At 45.5% G+C, this 15000-nt stretch overlaps 1 protein-coding gene across 4 annotated transcripts in view; it reads left to right on the top strand.

The window, feature by feature from the left end:
- Positions 1-15000, top strand: part of lyst (lysosomal trafficking regulator) — a 171764-nt gene that overhangs the window by 145646 nt on the left and 11118 nt on the right. For all 4 annotated transcript variants that reach the window (XM_063191578.1, XM_063191577.1, XM_063191579.1 and 1 more), the window contains 9 exons: positions 16-71; positions 1379-1531; positions 4174-4418; positions 5970-6036; positions 6521-6677; positions 8859-8999; positions 9387-9604; positions 11693-11923; positions 12804-12993. In XM_063191578.1, coding sequence (XP_063047648.1) covers positions 16-71; positions 1379-1531; positions 4174-4418; positions 5970-6036; positions 6521-6677; positions 8859-8999; positions 9387-9604; positions 11693-11923; positions 12804-12993 — 1458 coding nt within the window. The remainder of the gene's footprint in view (positions 1-15; positions 72-1378; positions 1532-4173; positions 4419-5969; positions 6037-6520; positions 6678-8858; positions 9000-9386; positions 9605-11692; positions 11924-12803; positions 12994-15000) is intronic.

Raw genomic sequence — 15000 nt, 5'->3', positions numbered from 1 at the left:
TGTGTTCATCCACAGGGAAGACTGGGATGTACTTTGTTGAGGATAACGCAGCTGAGGCCCAGGACATTCAAGTAAGCCTTCATGTTCCCTGGTGTAATACGCCCACAGACGTGTGTGTGTGTGTGTGTTAATGTCTCTGTGTCCCCATTGCTTTCTGTTACTCGAGTGCCCTTTGGTGCAAGCCTGTGTCTGAGTTCTTGCCTGTCTATGTCTCTGTCTGTGTGCCCCGGTTCATTTTTGTGACTGAGTATTTTTTTTTATTTGTCTGCTTCTGTGACTGTTAGCCCAGTTACTAGTCTGCTCTACACCACACCATGTTGAGCTATTGGACGGCGGCTAAGTATTTTCTGTGGCCAAGCAGCGATTCGATTATTTTCAATACATAAGAATGCCCCACGATATGTTGCGATTCAATTCGATTCGATTTTTTGTTCCAATTTCTGTTATGTTTTTTCCATTTCTCTTATGTTATGGAGAAAGCGCATTGGGCAGGGGCCAGCGATTCAATTATTTTCGATACTTAAGAATGACCCACGATACGATGCGATTCGTATCGTCGGCCATTGCATTGATGCATCCATTATTATTTACACCCCCTAACAGACGGCACCTCAGGCAGCAGGTTTGAGTCTACTGAGGTGGCTTTGAGTCCCCTGTGTCAGCCACGCCATATGGCCAGACAAGGCGGCGCGTGCCTGTCTGTCTGGATCTCTCCGGCAGTGTGTGCATTCCAATATTGCATCCTCCTCTTGTACTTGTGGCCTCGCCCCGCCTTCTGGCCCCACCTCCGTGGAGAAAACAATAAAGTTTCCCCGCTGTCAGCCTAGCCAAAACTATTTTTGGGGGACTACTCTTCATTCATCATCCAGTTTGAAGATGAGAAAATGACTTAACAAACGAGCTTTTGCAAGATATAGAAATATAATGCTGGTTTCAGTGATGTCATCATGGCATATTACTCTCTGGTACGAGGCCACATGCACAAGTGGAGGACGCAAGGTCGCATATTGGAACGCACCCTGTGTGTTTGTAAACCCTGGGCGCATATCTACGCACCATCTGTATGCGTACCTGTGTACAAACTTGTGCCCAACTTGACCTGTACAGTGGCGTATGCCATCTGGAAGTGTGTGTTTGTTTGTTCGTATCTGTCGGTCTGTGTGCCCTGTGAAATTGCGTACCATTGTGCTATTGCTTCCAATTAAGTCTGGAATTTAGGACATGCGTGTGGCCAATTCCAATGTATTTATACATTTTACCAAGTAGTTGTGAAAGATTTTTAAAATTCGTGTGTCTGTGTCTGTTCTGTCTCTCTGTCTTTGTATACGTTTGTATGTGCCCTTTTATCCATACTGCATTGCACCGCACTGTGTGTCAGACGCTGCATGGCGAGACGGAGCCGGCGTCCTTCTCCTGGACGTACGAGGAGGTGAAGGAGGTCCACAAGCGCTGGTGGCAGCTGAGGGACAACGCCACCGAGATCTTCCTCACCAATGGGCGAACCCTGCTGCTGGCCTTCGACAACACCAAGGTACAAATGGCATACAGTCTTTAAGAATACACTGTAACAAAATAACTATGTGCTTATTACATGGGTCGTCTTCATTCTGTAGAATGCGCCGTCTATTTGAATGGGGCTCCCTAACATTCGCACATCTGATATAGTAACAAACTTGTGAATTCCTTACGGGCTGCTGCCAATGGCAGACTTTTGGCAGCTAATGCTTGCATTTCGTACCACTTCACAAGGAGTCCGGTCACTTCTTGTTCGAAATCAGCTGATGTCGCTGTGCAGAACAATTTTGTCCGGTGTTCTAGAACGAGTTTGGAAGTCGACGGACTATTTTGTCATTTTACTTCCCCAATGACTAAACTTCTCATTCAATTAATATGTCGTTGTCATAATTATGAAGCACAATGAATAATCTAAGGGTATCCCATGTAATAAGTGAGATAACCTTCGGTGAGGCGGTCTCTGTCGTAAAATAGCTCCCTTCAGAGCTCCCTCCCACTCCGCATCGGGATCCTGATATCTCTCTGTCATTTGCTATTCCACACGAGGGACCTTCTCACCGAACATTGGCCCTTAAACATCTCAATGCAACAATGTGTCAAATCACATACTTAACCCGCACATACCTGACGCTACATTTATCTGTATGCTAGAGTTTAAGCTGTTCATTTTCGTTTTCTTTTTTTGCACAAAGTTTAACACAGTATCTGATTGATTTAATTAGGACCACATTGCTTCAGTAATATAAAACTTGGACAATACACGCCTCTAACAACCTCTAAAAGACGACAGAGGCCATCCCAGACTCCCTTGGGGAGCCTCAAGTCTAAAGTCCACCATGTTAATTTTAAAATGAAATAAAACCACATTGCCACCAGGGGCCTCAGGGCCGTCAGTCTCAGATCCACCAAAAGGTCTTTGAGAGAAAGGCTCCAACTCTCATGGCTCGATGGAAATTAATTGAATTAATGAGTTTGAATTTAATCAATTGAACACGGTGTGGCCACATGCATGACTGGTGGTCCTTAATGAACTCAAAGTAAACTTCAGTAACCCCACCTCACCCCCATTATGCATGGCTGCTCTGGGCTAGGATACGAACCACCCATCTCAATGGCCATCATAATAAAAATGAGATAAGGGGAAAGGAAATGATATGATGCTTTTGCTTTGAAGCCGCAACGCTTCTTTCAGGAAATTAAAATATGACAATGAAGGTCTGGACAGAATGGCAACCGCGGCGGACGCGGTACAAAAGATGCTCAATGCACGTTAGACTTCAGTGAGCTTTAAATGACAAAGTTGAACAAAAAAGGGGGAAGTGAGGTCAATACACAGTGAAGTTGGAAGATTGAGAAGTTTACTAAAGTTTCACGAAGTGCTGATACTGTTCTAATTTCTCTTTTCACACACACTTGTGTGTGTGTGTGCGTGTGCGTGCGCGTGTGCGCGTGTGTGTGTGTGTGTGTGTGTGTGTGTGTGTGTGTGTGTGTGTGTGTGTGCGTGTGCGTGCGCGTGTGCGCGTGTGTGTGTGTGTGTGTTTCAAACCTCCAAATCCCCAATCCTCCTCCGCTGAAGGCTTATAAACAGTCCAGCACAGCATGAAAGCTTTAAATATTAAATATGTTGACATTGTAGTTATATGAAACCCAACGCCCCGCTGCTTTTCTTATTATTTCATATAAGCAACAAAGAATAAATCCGCCCAAAATATCCTGTTTATTTAATTGTTTGCGAATGTTTTTGTTGATATCCCATTTTTTCCATCAATTGAAGACAGAAATATCCACTCACCGTGTTTAGCTCCCTCGGTGTGATCGCGTTTTTAGCACCATGTTTCTGGCTGGCATGGGCTTTATTATGTGCCAGCCTGACAGCGGGATGCATCTGCCAAAAATCATAAAAACTCACACAGTGGGAGCTATTTTAAAAAAAGGTGTTTCTCTGGTATTTTGAGCGAGGTGCATCTCAGGGAATAGCAATCTAGTGTAATTCCTGTAGGATGTATATAGCCTAAAAATGTAGACGCACCCTAATGGTACCAATCGAAACGTAGGCTACGTATACCCTTGATAAAGTCCTGCCCTAAAGACTGTGTACTAAAATATGAATATATGCTGCAGTCATTGGTTCAGTTCAGCCACTATCCATTGTATCATCTTCATGCAGATTGGCCTGCTGAGAGGAGTCTTTTCAGAGTGAAAGGCCAACTATATCATAACAACATTGCTATGGCATTACCGAGAGCCTTAAAGGTACACTGTGCAGGAAATGGTCAAAAAAGGTACTGCAACTATGCTGCTCATTGAAACTGGGCTGCCTATTGACAATTATTTTTTCAGGAAAGATTTAGTATTTTCTAGTATGGCCCAAGTACAGTAATTTTTGCAACTAAAAAGGACTATTTCTGGAAATTCAAAATGGCGGACCATGGAGAAGATCCCCCTTTTCATGTGCACTATACCACAACATTAAGCTCGGCAGTAATTCTCCAGTCACGTCATGCAATCGTTTCTTGTCGTAAATATCCTGCCATGAATTAAAAAATGCGAAATGCAGTATATGAAATTATAAAATACAGAATATGGATTCTTCTATTCTTCTATTAAATTAATATTTTAAAATATCCTGATGACTAACCCCTCTCCCTCCGCTCGCAGTTCCGTGACGACGTTTACCACAACATCCTGACGTCGGACCTGCCCAACCTGCTGGAGTACGGCAACATCTCGGCGCTGACACACCTGTGGGGCTCGGGCCAGATCACCAACTTCGAGTACCTCACGCACCTGAACAAGCACGCGGGGCGCTCCTTTAACGACCTGATGCAGTACCCCGTCTTCCCCTTCATCCTGCGCGATTACACCAACGAGACGCTCGACCTGCACGAGCCTGGCATATACAGGTGGGTGATCAACACACACACACACACACACACACACACACACACACACACACACACACACACACACACACACACACACAGATATATGATCATGAACACACGCGCACACACACAGAAATGCAATCATCAGCACACATGTGTATACATACATACACACACACACACACACACACACACACACACACACACACACACACACACACACACACACACACACACACACACACACACACACACACACACACACACACACACACACACACACACACACACACACACACACACACAGCAATACAATCATAAACACACACACACACACACATCAGTATTTGACACACATAATGCCCTCGTTGGCCTCCCAGTATGTCTCCATTATTTCAAATGAGCACTGTGTTCTGCCTTGACATGACAATTGATCAGCTTTAACACAAAGCCCATACTCCAATCTTTTGTCCGAGTGCACCATGCACTTGCCAGACCACAAAAGGCAAGGATGAGAACAGTACCCGGTGTACTAGTCAATAACTCTGTCCTGTCTGAGAGATAACTGCTCCTGTCTGCTACAGCCCAGCATGAAGCCATGGACTTTGCTGTATGTGGGTCATTTGTGCGGTTTTTTTTAGTAACAGACGGCAGGGTGGCGTTTCATCTAAAAATCGTATTACTTGCGCATTAATTCCCAATTAATAACTAATTCATTTAATTGATACAAGAGTGGCAATAGCTGTGGTTGTACCACCTGATGTGCGCCACTAAAAATCTTCCCTGACCGTTATAGCTCACTTCTGCTTTCGATTTGCACGGGTGCTATTGGTTGATTGGGTGGAGTGCGTGGGGTAGTGTGTTGGAAGTGCCGTGTCTAGAGTCGCGCTTCTATGATAATATTTCATCTGTTTTCTGCACGGCAAGAGTTACAGTAGGTGGCTGAAGGTGGCTGATGGTGATGGGCAATAAGGCAATCTTGTCTGCCTAGCTTGGGGTATTGATGTCTTGCCTTAAGAGGGCCTTTTAATTGAACACACACACACACACACACACACACACACACACACACACACACACACACACACACACACACACACACACACACACACACACACACACACACACACACACACACACACACACACACACACACACAGTTGTCATGCACCGCATTGTTTCCTGGAGTGCCGACTAAGTGCACAGCCAGATGTCGAGCCAATCCTGACTTGACTGATGTTGAGATGATTGCATGCTGCACCAGGCGATGATCATTATGAGCAAACTTTTAGTAGAGAAAGTGCGCTCAACTCCGAAAAGTTTCTTACAAGGTCTTTGGGTGCGAGAAAACAGCAAAGTTCATGTATAGTAAAAAAGCCTGACTCCCGGATCAGTTTCTTGCAGTTTTAATACTGGCTTAGCATGGCAGACAAACAGACGTTTCAGGCCGAAACATCTGTCTGTCTGCCATGCTAACCCAGTATTAAAACTGCAAGAAACTGATCCGGGAGTGCAGCTTTTTTACTATAGATGATCATTATGAGACCATGTGTGTTCTTTGGTTAACAGGAACCTCAGCAAGCCCATAGCCGTGCAGTCTAAAGAGAAGGAGGATCGATATGTGGACAACTACAAGGTAATGCTTTAAGTGTGTGTGCGTGTGCTTAAGTGTGTGTGCGTGTGCGTGTGCGTGTGCGAATACAGCACTGCATAGAAAGAAATATGTACAATGCCTATACTTTGGCTGCTAATTATAAAGGATTGCAAAACCGACAAAGGCAGAGTAACATTACTTGGCAATGTGTGCATTCATCAACTCTCCCTATGTATTGAAGTCTGTGACTAATATGTGTGTGTGTGTTTGTGCATGTCCGTATTTGTGCGCGTGTGTATCTGTGCGCGTGTGTTTGTTTGTGCACGTTTGTGTTTGTGCGTGTATGTGTGTGTATGTGCGTGCGCGTTGTGTGTGCGCGTGTGTGTTTGTGCACGTGCGTTGCACGGGTGCGTTGCATGTGTGCGTTGCTTGTGTGTGTGTGCACGTGCGCGCGCGTGTGTGTGTGCGCGCGCGCGTGTGTGTGTGTGCACGTGTGTGTGTGCACGTGTGTGTGTGTGTGTTGCAGTATCTGGAGGAGGAGTATAGGAAGGGTGCGCGTGACGACGACCCCATGCCCCCAGTGCAGCCGTACCACTACGGCTCCCACTACTCCAACAGCGGCACCGTGCTCCACTTCCTGGTCCGCATGCCCCCCTTCACCAAGATGTTCCTGGCCTACCAAGGTGACCACGCCCATCCCATTCCACGAGCCTAAACCCCATTAAGCTGCATTTTAGTGTCAGAATTTGATTTGCAGTTACAGTTCCGATACCCTGTCTCATTTGCAAAACTGAAGAAAATCCAAGGCACTCTCCTTTTGAAAAAGTTAAAAAGCTTATTGTGATGGCTTTGTCATGTTAGACATGTAAAAAACCCTGTGTCATTTGTTCTGTAGTCAATGTGTAATTTCCAAAAGAAGAGGTGGCGATTCACGTTTATTGTGGAAACCGAATAAACAATATCATCAATGTGTATTAGTAATGGAAATCCCTGTCTGACACTCTACTGTGAATCCAAAATGTAAAAGTGGTTATGTAGAGTCATTCCCCCAGTGAAGCCACAAAGTTTTGCACAGAACTGCTGCTTTCGCTTTCGAAACACAGACCTCCTTTAAACCGAGATGAATAGCAGTTGTCACTGAGCAAAGGGAGGCTCAACTACAGCATTCCACTCCAGACCTGTGTGTTGGGCTCGGTGTTTTTAGCCGGTGGCATCTGAGGCATAATGTATGAGAGAGACAAGAGAAGTGTGTCTTCATTACGTATGCCTTCTGCTGCAGTCAGAGGCCTGCCCATTAGCAAGGCCTCTCGTGGTCGAGATTGTCCATTTGCTCATGTCAGCAAAGCCCTCTCTAATTGCCCCATCGGCTCTGTACGCAGAATAAGCAAACATATGTGGTAAGCGCTTGAGTGCTTACAGGTGTCTTTAACGTGCACTGTAGCTGTAGAAGTGTGTGCCAAGTATCAAACACCAGGTGTATTGTCAAATATGAAGGGAAGTGTTGGTGTACAACATATCTGGAGACCTCCCACCTGCTGACTAGCTGAGCTGTCTGCACTGCTTAAGAGTTGGGTTGTCATTGCCCATGTCTGTTAAGATCCTGCATCATGCTCAAATTATGAGTATGAGTATACTGCCACTACTGTTGCTGCTGTTGCTGTGTTGTACTCAAGTTTCTACTGGCCAGTCCATTCCATGCCAAACCCTCACAGGAAATATTCCGGTAGCTAAGGCAATAACTGAATAGATTATGGGAAAGTTAACTGAAAGTGAACCACATTTCATTTGGTTGTTTTAGGGCTTTTACTTCATTATTTGTTGCCTATTGCAGCAAACTCAACTTCTCCTTCAAATAAACAGAGTAAGCCTTAGTGGCAGTAATACTTTGTGGTGCTCTGTATTTTTGCACCTGTGTTGTTTGCCCTATGGGCCGTGCTCACTCCAAGTTCAAATGTGCCAAATTAAATTACACCGTCGGCAAATGATGGGGAAGCACTTGTTTTCGCACTCATCTTAATTCACAAGCAGTGCAGTATTGCATGGGTGGATATGGGCAAGAAGGAAGGTGGTAATTTGTTTATTATGCGTCACCCACCTGTATTGTTGGACGGGGCCTGGTATCCTTCAAACAGGAGCAGAACGGCCTGTGCTAATGGCAACTCAAGTGGCACCTCTCATCTCAGAGTGGCAGACCCCAAGTGCCAGTGTTTAGTCACGGACGAAAAAATAAAGTCTTGGGGTACTTTAGCATTACTCTCTATTTTGTGGGTCTCTCTCATTTAATATAAATCTCTCTCTCTCTCTCTCGCTCTCGCTCTCGCTCTCTCTCTCTCTCTCTCGCTCTCGCTCTCGCTCTCCCTCCCTCCCTCTGAATGGAGCCTGAATGGATCATCACTTCATTAGGTGCAGGTTCAGTTGAGCCTGCTGATGGAGAAATAGTGTGTGATTATGCACCTCTGTCAATGAATATCTGCCTCATTCTCTCCCACTTATTGATCTGTGTGGGGGAGAGGGCCTGAGAGGAGGGCCTTGGGCATGTTTTCTTTTCATTATCACAATGGAATACACCTTGGCGGGTGGACCAGAGGTATTTAATGTTTCATAGCCATTCACTGATGAAATTCTTTCAAAAAATAATTCCACGATTTCAGAAAGTTATTATATTTTAACAACCCCTTTGTTCACCTTGTAATATCTGGTCTGCTATTGATGTGAAGATGATGAGTTGTAGGCCAAAGGAATAACTGTGTGTGTGTTTCTGTGTGTGTGTCTGTGTCTGTGTGTCTGTGTCTGTGTGTGTTTCTCTGCTGCTGTATATGTGTGTGCATGTGTGTGTTTGGTTTCTTGTCGGGGGTCCGTAACAGATCAGAGTTTCGACATCCCAGACCGCACCTTCCACTCCATGAACACCACGTGGCGGCTCTCCTCCTACGAGTCCATGACCGACGTCAAGGAGCTCATCCCAGAGTTCTTCTACCTGCCAGAGTTCCTAGTCAACAGGGAGGGTAAGAGGCTCAACAGAAGCCCATAAATACAATATACCATCTGATGTAATACAATATACTATCTGAAATGTACTCGAGGCATATTGGTAAGAGCATTTGAAGTGTTTTATGAGATTTAATATAACCACTGTTGATCACATGGTTTGCTCCGTCTCTGTTTTCTGACTAGCTGATTTCAGCTAATATTTATATTCACACAGTATTGTTCTGTTGTTTCTATTCAGTACTCTGCTGGGAAAAATACAAGTGTTTGTTTACCCGTTGTTATTTACAGATTTGCTGACGCTCCACATTCACTGTCTGTATTTATTTTCTCTTTTTTGTCTTTCTATCCATCTCACTTTCTGCCATTCCCCCCCAATCTCTTTTCTCCCTCTCCTCTCCCAGGCTTCGACTTTGGCGTGCGTCAGAACAGCGAGCGCGTGAACCACGTGAACCTGCCTCCGTGGGCGCGCAACGACCCGCGTCTGTTCGTGCTGATCTACCGGCAGGCCCTGGAGTCGGACCACGTGTCCCAGACGCTCTGCCAGTGGATAGACCTGGTGTTCGGCCTCAAGCAGAAGGGCAAGGCCGCCGTGCAGGCCATCAACGTCTTCCACCCCGCGGTTAGTACACCTTTAGAAACAGACCATACAGGGACACCGTGGCTCAGTGGTCTAAAAATACAGGGACCTTGGTTTGAGTCAAGGTTATTGGCCGATCCTTCCCCATCTCTCTCTCCCAGTGATATTGTCACTCTCTCTCTCTCTTTCTGTCCTATCAATGAAGGCATGAGAAAAACAGTAAGAAAGTAGAAAAAGAATTGGACCGTACATTGGCCAGATGATGTATTATGCTGACCTACAGATAATCTGTCGAGAGAATGTAGCCTAGGGATGGGGGGAGATGTGATGGGGTGTGTGTGCAACTTTTCCCATGCATTTCAAGAAAGTAAAAGTTAATGGTCCACCAAACAACCAACAAACAAAAAAAACATCTACAGCAGACATGCAACCTCCCTTGAATGTTCAAATGGATTGAATTCCTTTTTAAATGTGTTTTGATTCGATGCGAGTAGAGCCCTTTGGTTGTACACCTGGTGGTGGCCTTTGCAATAAGACGTTATCATCGTAACTCTAATAAAGATGTTGACAGGTGTTCCCGGTGGTTACAGAGAGGATTAGTTTGCTTTTTATAATTAAGTGGCCGGGTGGTTGGAGACCGGAGACCAGGTTGCTCGTCTTTTTCCCTGCTCATCTGATGGTGCTTGTGAGCAGAAGGGAAATGGGAAGAGACCGCATCCTCGGATGCAGCTGAGTGACTATTAATGTGCCTCTCTTTATGTTGGGTCTCTAGTTGGTTTGATACTTTTGTGTTGCCTGCAACATGATTGGGGCTTTGTTTTATTTCTTTAGACTGATTAGCCGGGTGTTTTTCTGTCTGCTGATGCAGCTGTCTCACTTCAACTTAATGCTTAGTTAAACATTTCATGCAGATCCTCTGGTATTACCTAATTGTCACCAAAATGGTAATGACGATGCCTCAATATGCAGAGGTGTCAAAAGAAGCACCATTTCCTTCCAACACAGCTAACTTATTTGAATAACCAGAAGACCTGTCTTGTGATCAGCTACATCTGCGCTGGTTGGATCGAATTTTTGGTTGGTTCTTTTTGGGTTTTTAGTGTTTTTTATTAACGACACACTATCCACCTCGTCAGGCACAGTGGATTAACTGGTGTAACAGCTATGTAATATCATGTGCTAGAGTTGTACACAAATTATAGCCTGGCAAGCCGGACTGCGTTATGACTGGCCAGCCAGTTTCAGGGCCTGGGGCATTGTCCGAGGCTTGACCCACTCGCCGTCAAAAAAATATTTTGACCGCTGGCAGGTGAGGCTATTTTACTAGGCTGCACAAATTAACTTTTACCAATACTTTTGACACCTCTGTTAATATGTTACTTAAGGCTCTGCAATGCCGTAGCAATGTTATGATGTTGCTTTTTCAGCTAACAGTGGCTACTGAAAGGCAAACATAAGCTAGGGGTTAGGGATCTTGAATTTGGAGAGTTGTGGGTTTTAAATCCATACCATCCATGGCTGAAGTGACCTGGCCCAAGGCAACTTATTCCACTTAGCTCCCAGGACTCGCATCCAATACCTGCACTTAAAATATCCAAGCTCCTTTGGATAAAATCACCATCTAGGTAATCTATGTAATGTTGTTTGTACATTTCATGCACTAAATATGTACACGTACAGTAGCTGGCGCTTTTATTCAGAGCGGCTTAGTTATTTACAGGGTGTTGCTTACAGTCCCTGGAGCAATGTGAGCTTATTAGGTGCCTTGCTCAATGACCCCTCAGGCATGCATGTAGGGAGAGGTAAGGGTGGGATTCAAACCACCTCCCTGACCATCTGTTTCATCCTATATGCTGTTGTGTATTTTGTGCATTACATTACACCTATCTTATGTTTTTATTCAAAGCTACTAAGTTATTTACAGGTATTGGTTACAGTCCCAGGAGCAATGTGGGGTTAGGTGCCGTGCTGCAGCCATGGGTGGGGGTGTAGGGAGAGGTTAGGATGGGATTCGAACCGGCAACCATCTGGTCTTAAGACCACCTCCCTAACCATTAAGCAACAGTTGTTTAACGATGCCTTGTCTTGCCTCTGCCTCACCTCATCTCTCCCGCCCTCCTGCCTGTGCAGACGTACTTCGGCATGGACGTGTCGTCGGTGGAGGACCCGGTGCAGCGGCGTGCGCTGGAGACCATGATCAAGACGTACGGCCAGACGCCGCGCCAGCTCTTCAACACCTCGCACATCAGCCGCGCCTCCCCCAAGCTGCTGATGGAGGGAGAGCTGCCCGCCGCCATGGGCCTCCTCGTACAGCTGGCCTTCAGGGAGAACCGCGAGCAGCCCAAGGAGCCCACGCACCCGGTAATCACGCACGCACGCACGCACGCACACAGACACACACACACACACACACACACACACACACACACACACACACACACACACACACATTCACACACACACATTCATACGCGCGCGCACACACACACACACACACACACACACACACACATTCACACACACATATTCACACGCACGCACACACACACACACACACACATTCATACGCACACACACACACACACACACACACACACACACACACACACACACACACACACACACGCAAAATCATAACAAGTGAAACTATCTTGTTTTTGGTTGTGTAATATTGAGACATCGTGAAGAATTATCTTACTACACTGACAGATCGTTTAGCATATTTTTGGCCTTTGAATTCTTTTTTTCCTCTGATTTAGTTGCTTATAAGCAAAAGCGTCAGTCAGTGAAGTAAAATAATTCTACTCAATATTTCACTAATTCTAACAAAAACAAGATTGTTTTTTGTAGTATACTCAACTACAGAACAAATGCACCAGTCATATGGCGTAATGTGTATGTGTGTGGAGTCTACTTAAGCATGCGCTAATGTACTTCATGCTAATGTACTTAAGAAAAAAAAAAAAACTTACTTAACATCTGCACTTTGTANCTGCTAGTGATGTTGACTATGATTATGTCCTCGATTGTAAGTCGCTTTGGTCATAAATCGTCTGCCAAATGCAATATAATGTAATGTAGTGTAATAATGTAATCTAGAGAACCACCACGACATGCACACAAAGCAGACTTCTGCACTTCAGCCAAAACAAGTTCTGTTGCTGGTTGCTGCTATCTCTAAACAAACCACTGAAATGCCACTAAACAATCCTTCTCTATTCTCTATGGCCGTGTCCTGTAGAGTCCTCTGCCGTGGGTGAAGGGTCTGAAGTGGGGTGAGTATGTGGGCTCCCCCAGTGCCCCGGACCCCGTGGTGTGCTTCAGCCAGCCGCACGGAGAGCGCTTCGGCTCGCTGCTCGCCCTGCCCACGCGCGCCATCTGCGGCCTCTCGCGCAACTTCTGCCTCATGATGACGTACAGCAAGGAGCAGGGTGAGACACAGACACGGACACACACACACACACACACACACACACACACACACACACACACACACACACACACACACATACGCGCGCACGCACACACACACACACACACACACACACACACACACACACACACACACATGCGCGCACACACACACACACACACACACACACACACACACACACATACGTGCGCACACACACACAGATTGGGGTCTGTTTCACACGGTTGTACGCTAGAAGTCATACCTGTATATAGTTCATGCTATTAAAATGTCATCATGCATACAGTAGATAGACATGCACAAGCTCTCTGTCATTGTCACACACACACACACACACACACACACACACACACACACACACACACACACACATGAAGTATGGCCTTATCATTGTTTGCCAAATAAAAATAATACTGATTCAAAGTAGTAGTAGCTATTGAGCATTGATTACAATTACATTAATGGGAACTTTGATAATGTTCATTTAATATAAATATCTCTCTCTCTGTCTCTCTCTCTCTCTCTCTGTCTCTCTCTGTCTCTCTCTGTCTCTCTCTCTCTCTCTCTCTCTCTCTCTCTCTCTCTCTCTCTCTCTCTCTCTCTCTCTCTCTCTCTCTCTCTCTCTCCACACTAACGCATTACTGAATGTTCTCCTAAACCCAATACATTACATCAGTGTACTGAGACGTGCTGACAAACTAGCAAACATGGACACGCACAAGCGCACACACACACACACAGACACACACAGATAGATGGGCGGCCAGTACGGTCTGCCTGATACAGAGACACATTGATTTGTGTAGCGTGGAGACGGCTGGCTCTCCCCTGGCTGCAGCAGAGCAACCCATCACACAGATAGACACAGGCACCCCCATTACTGACACACACCCATCACCATCTGCAGCAGACAGGACAGGCGCTGACGGATGAAGGCCATACACACACACACACACACACACACACACACACACACACACACACACACACACACACACACACACACACACACACACACACACACACACACACACACATATACACCTACACACACACACACACACCTACACACCACCACCACACACACACACACACACACACACACACCTACACACACACACACCTACACACACCTACACACACACACACACACACACACACCTACACACACACACACACACACCTACACACACACACACACACCTACACACACACACACACACACACACACACACACACACCTACACACACACACCTACACACACACACCTACACACACACACACACACACACACACACACACACACACACCGATGTGGTTTCACTACGTAAACACATTTGTGCAAGCACACACTTGGCCTTCCTCCATCATTGCCACATGGAAACACATTGACTGAAAAACACTCATGGGTCAAAGACGTCTTTGTCATTCAGTGTTACGGACACCTTCTGCCGACTGTAACTGCAAAAAAACATGATTTTTAAATTGTTTCAAGTGAATGGATGACAGCCGAGGCTTTCATGAATTCCCTGTAACAATAGACAAATAAAAAGAGTCATGTTTTTTACAGTTACAGTCAGCAGAAGGCATCCGTTACACTGAATGACAAAGCCATTCTGCACGTCTTTGACCCTCATGCATACACATGCTTTTCTCCTCTTCAAACACAACACGCTCACAAACTCTCCTGCTCTCCTCCTCCTTTTTTTATTTTTTATTTTTTGCTTTTTCCCCTTTCCCGCCACAGCAACCCTCACTGTATTGAGTTTGTCACAGCAGAATGTGTGCTTATGGAATAACTTTCCTGTAAAACAAATGTTGGTCAAAACGCAATGATGATGTGTTGAGACATACAGTAGATGCGTTGAATAGGACATTTAAAACCCTTTTCTACAAAAAGTTTTTTTTGTCTGGCTTTCCTCTATCGTAGGTTCTCCAACTTTTCAATTGCAGTTTTAGAACGTGACTGCCATGGCAATCAGGTCATTCTACGCCAATTGAACA

The sequence above is a fragment of the Engraulis encrasicolus genome, chromosome 24 (genome assembly GCF_034702125.1).
Source record: "Engraulis encrasicolus isolate BLACKSEA-1 chromosome 24, IST_EnEncr_1.0, whole genome shotgun sequence".
Classification (NCBI taxonomy): domain Eukaryota; kingdom Metazoa; phylum Chordata; class Actinopteri; order Clupeiformes; family Engraulidae; genus Engraulis; species Engraulis encrasicolus.
This window is presented reverse-complemented; position numbering and strand designations above follow the sequence as displayed.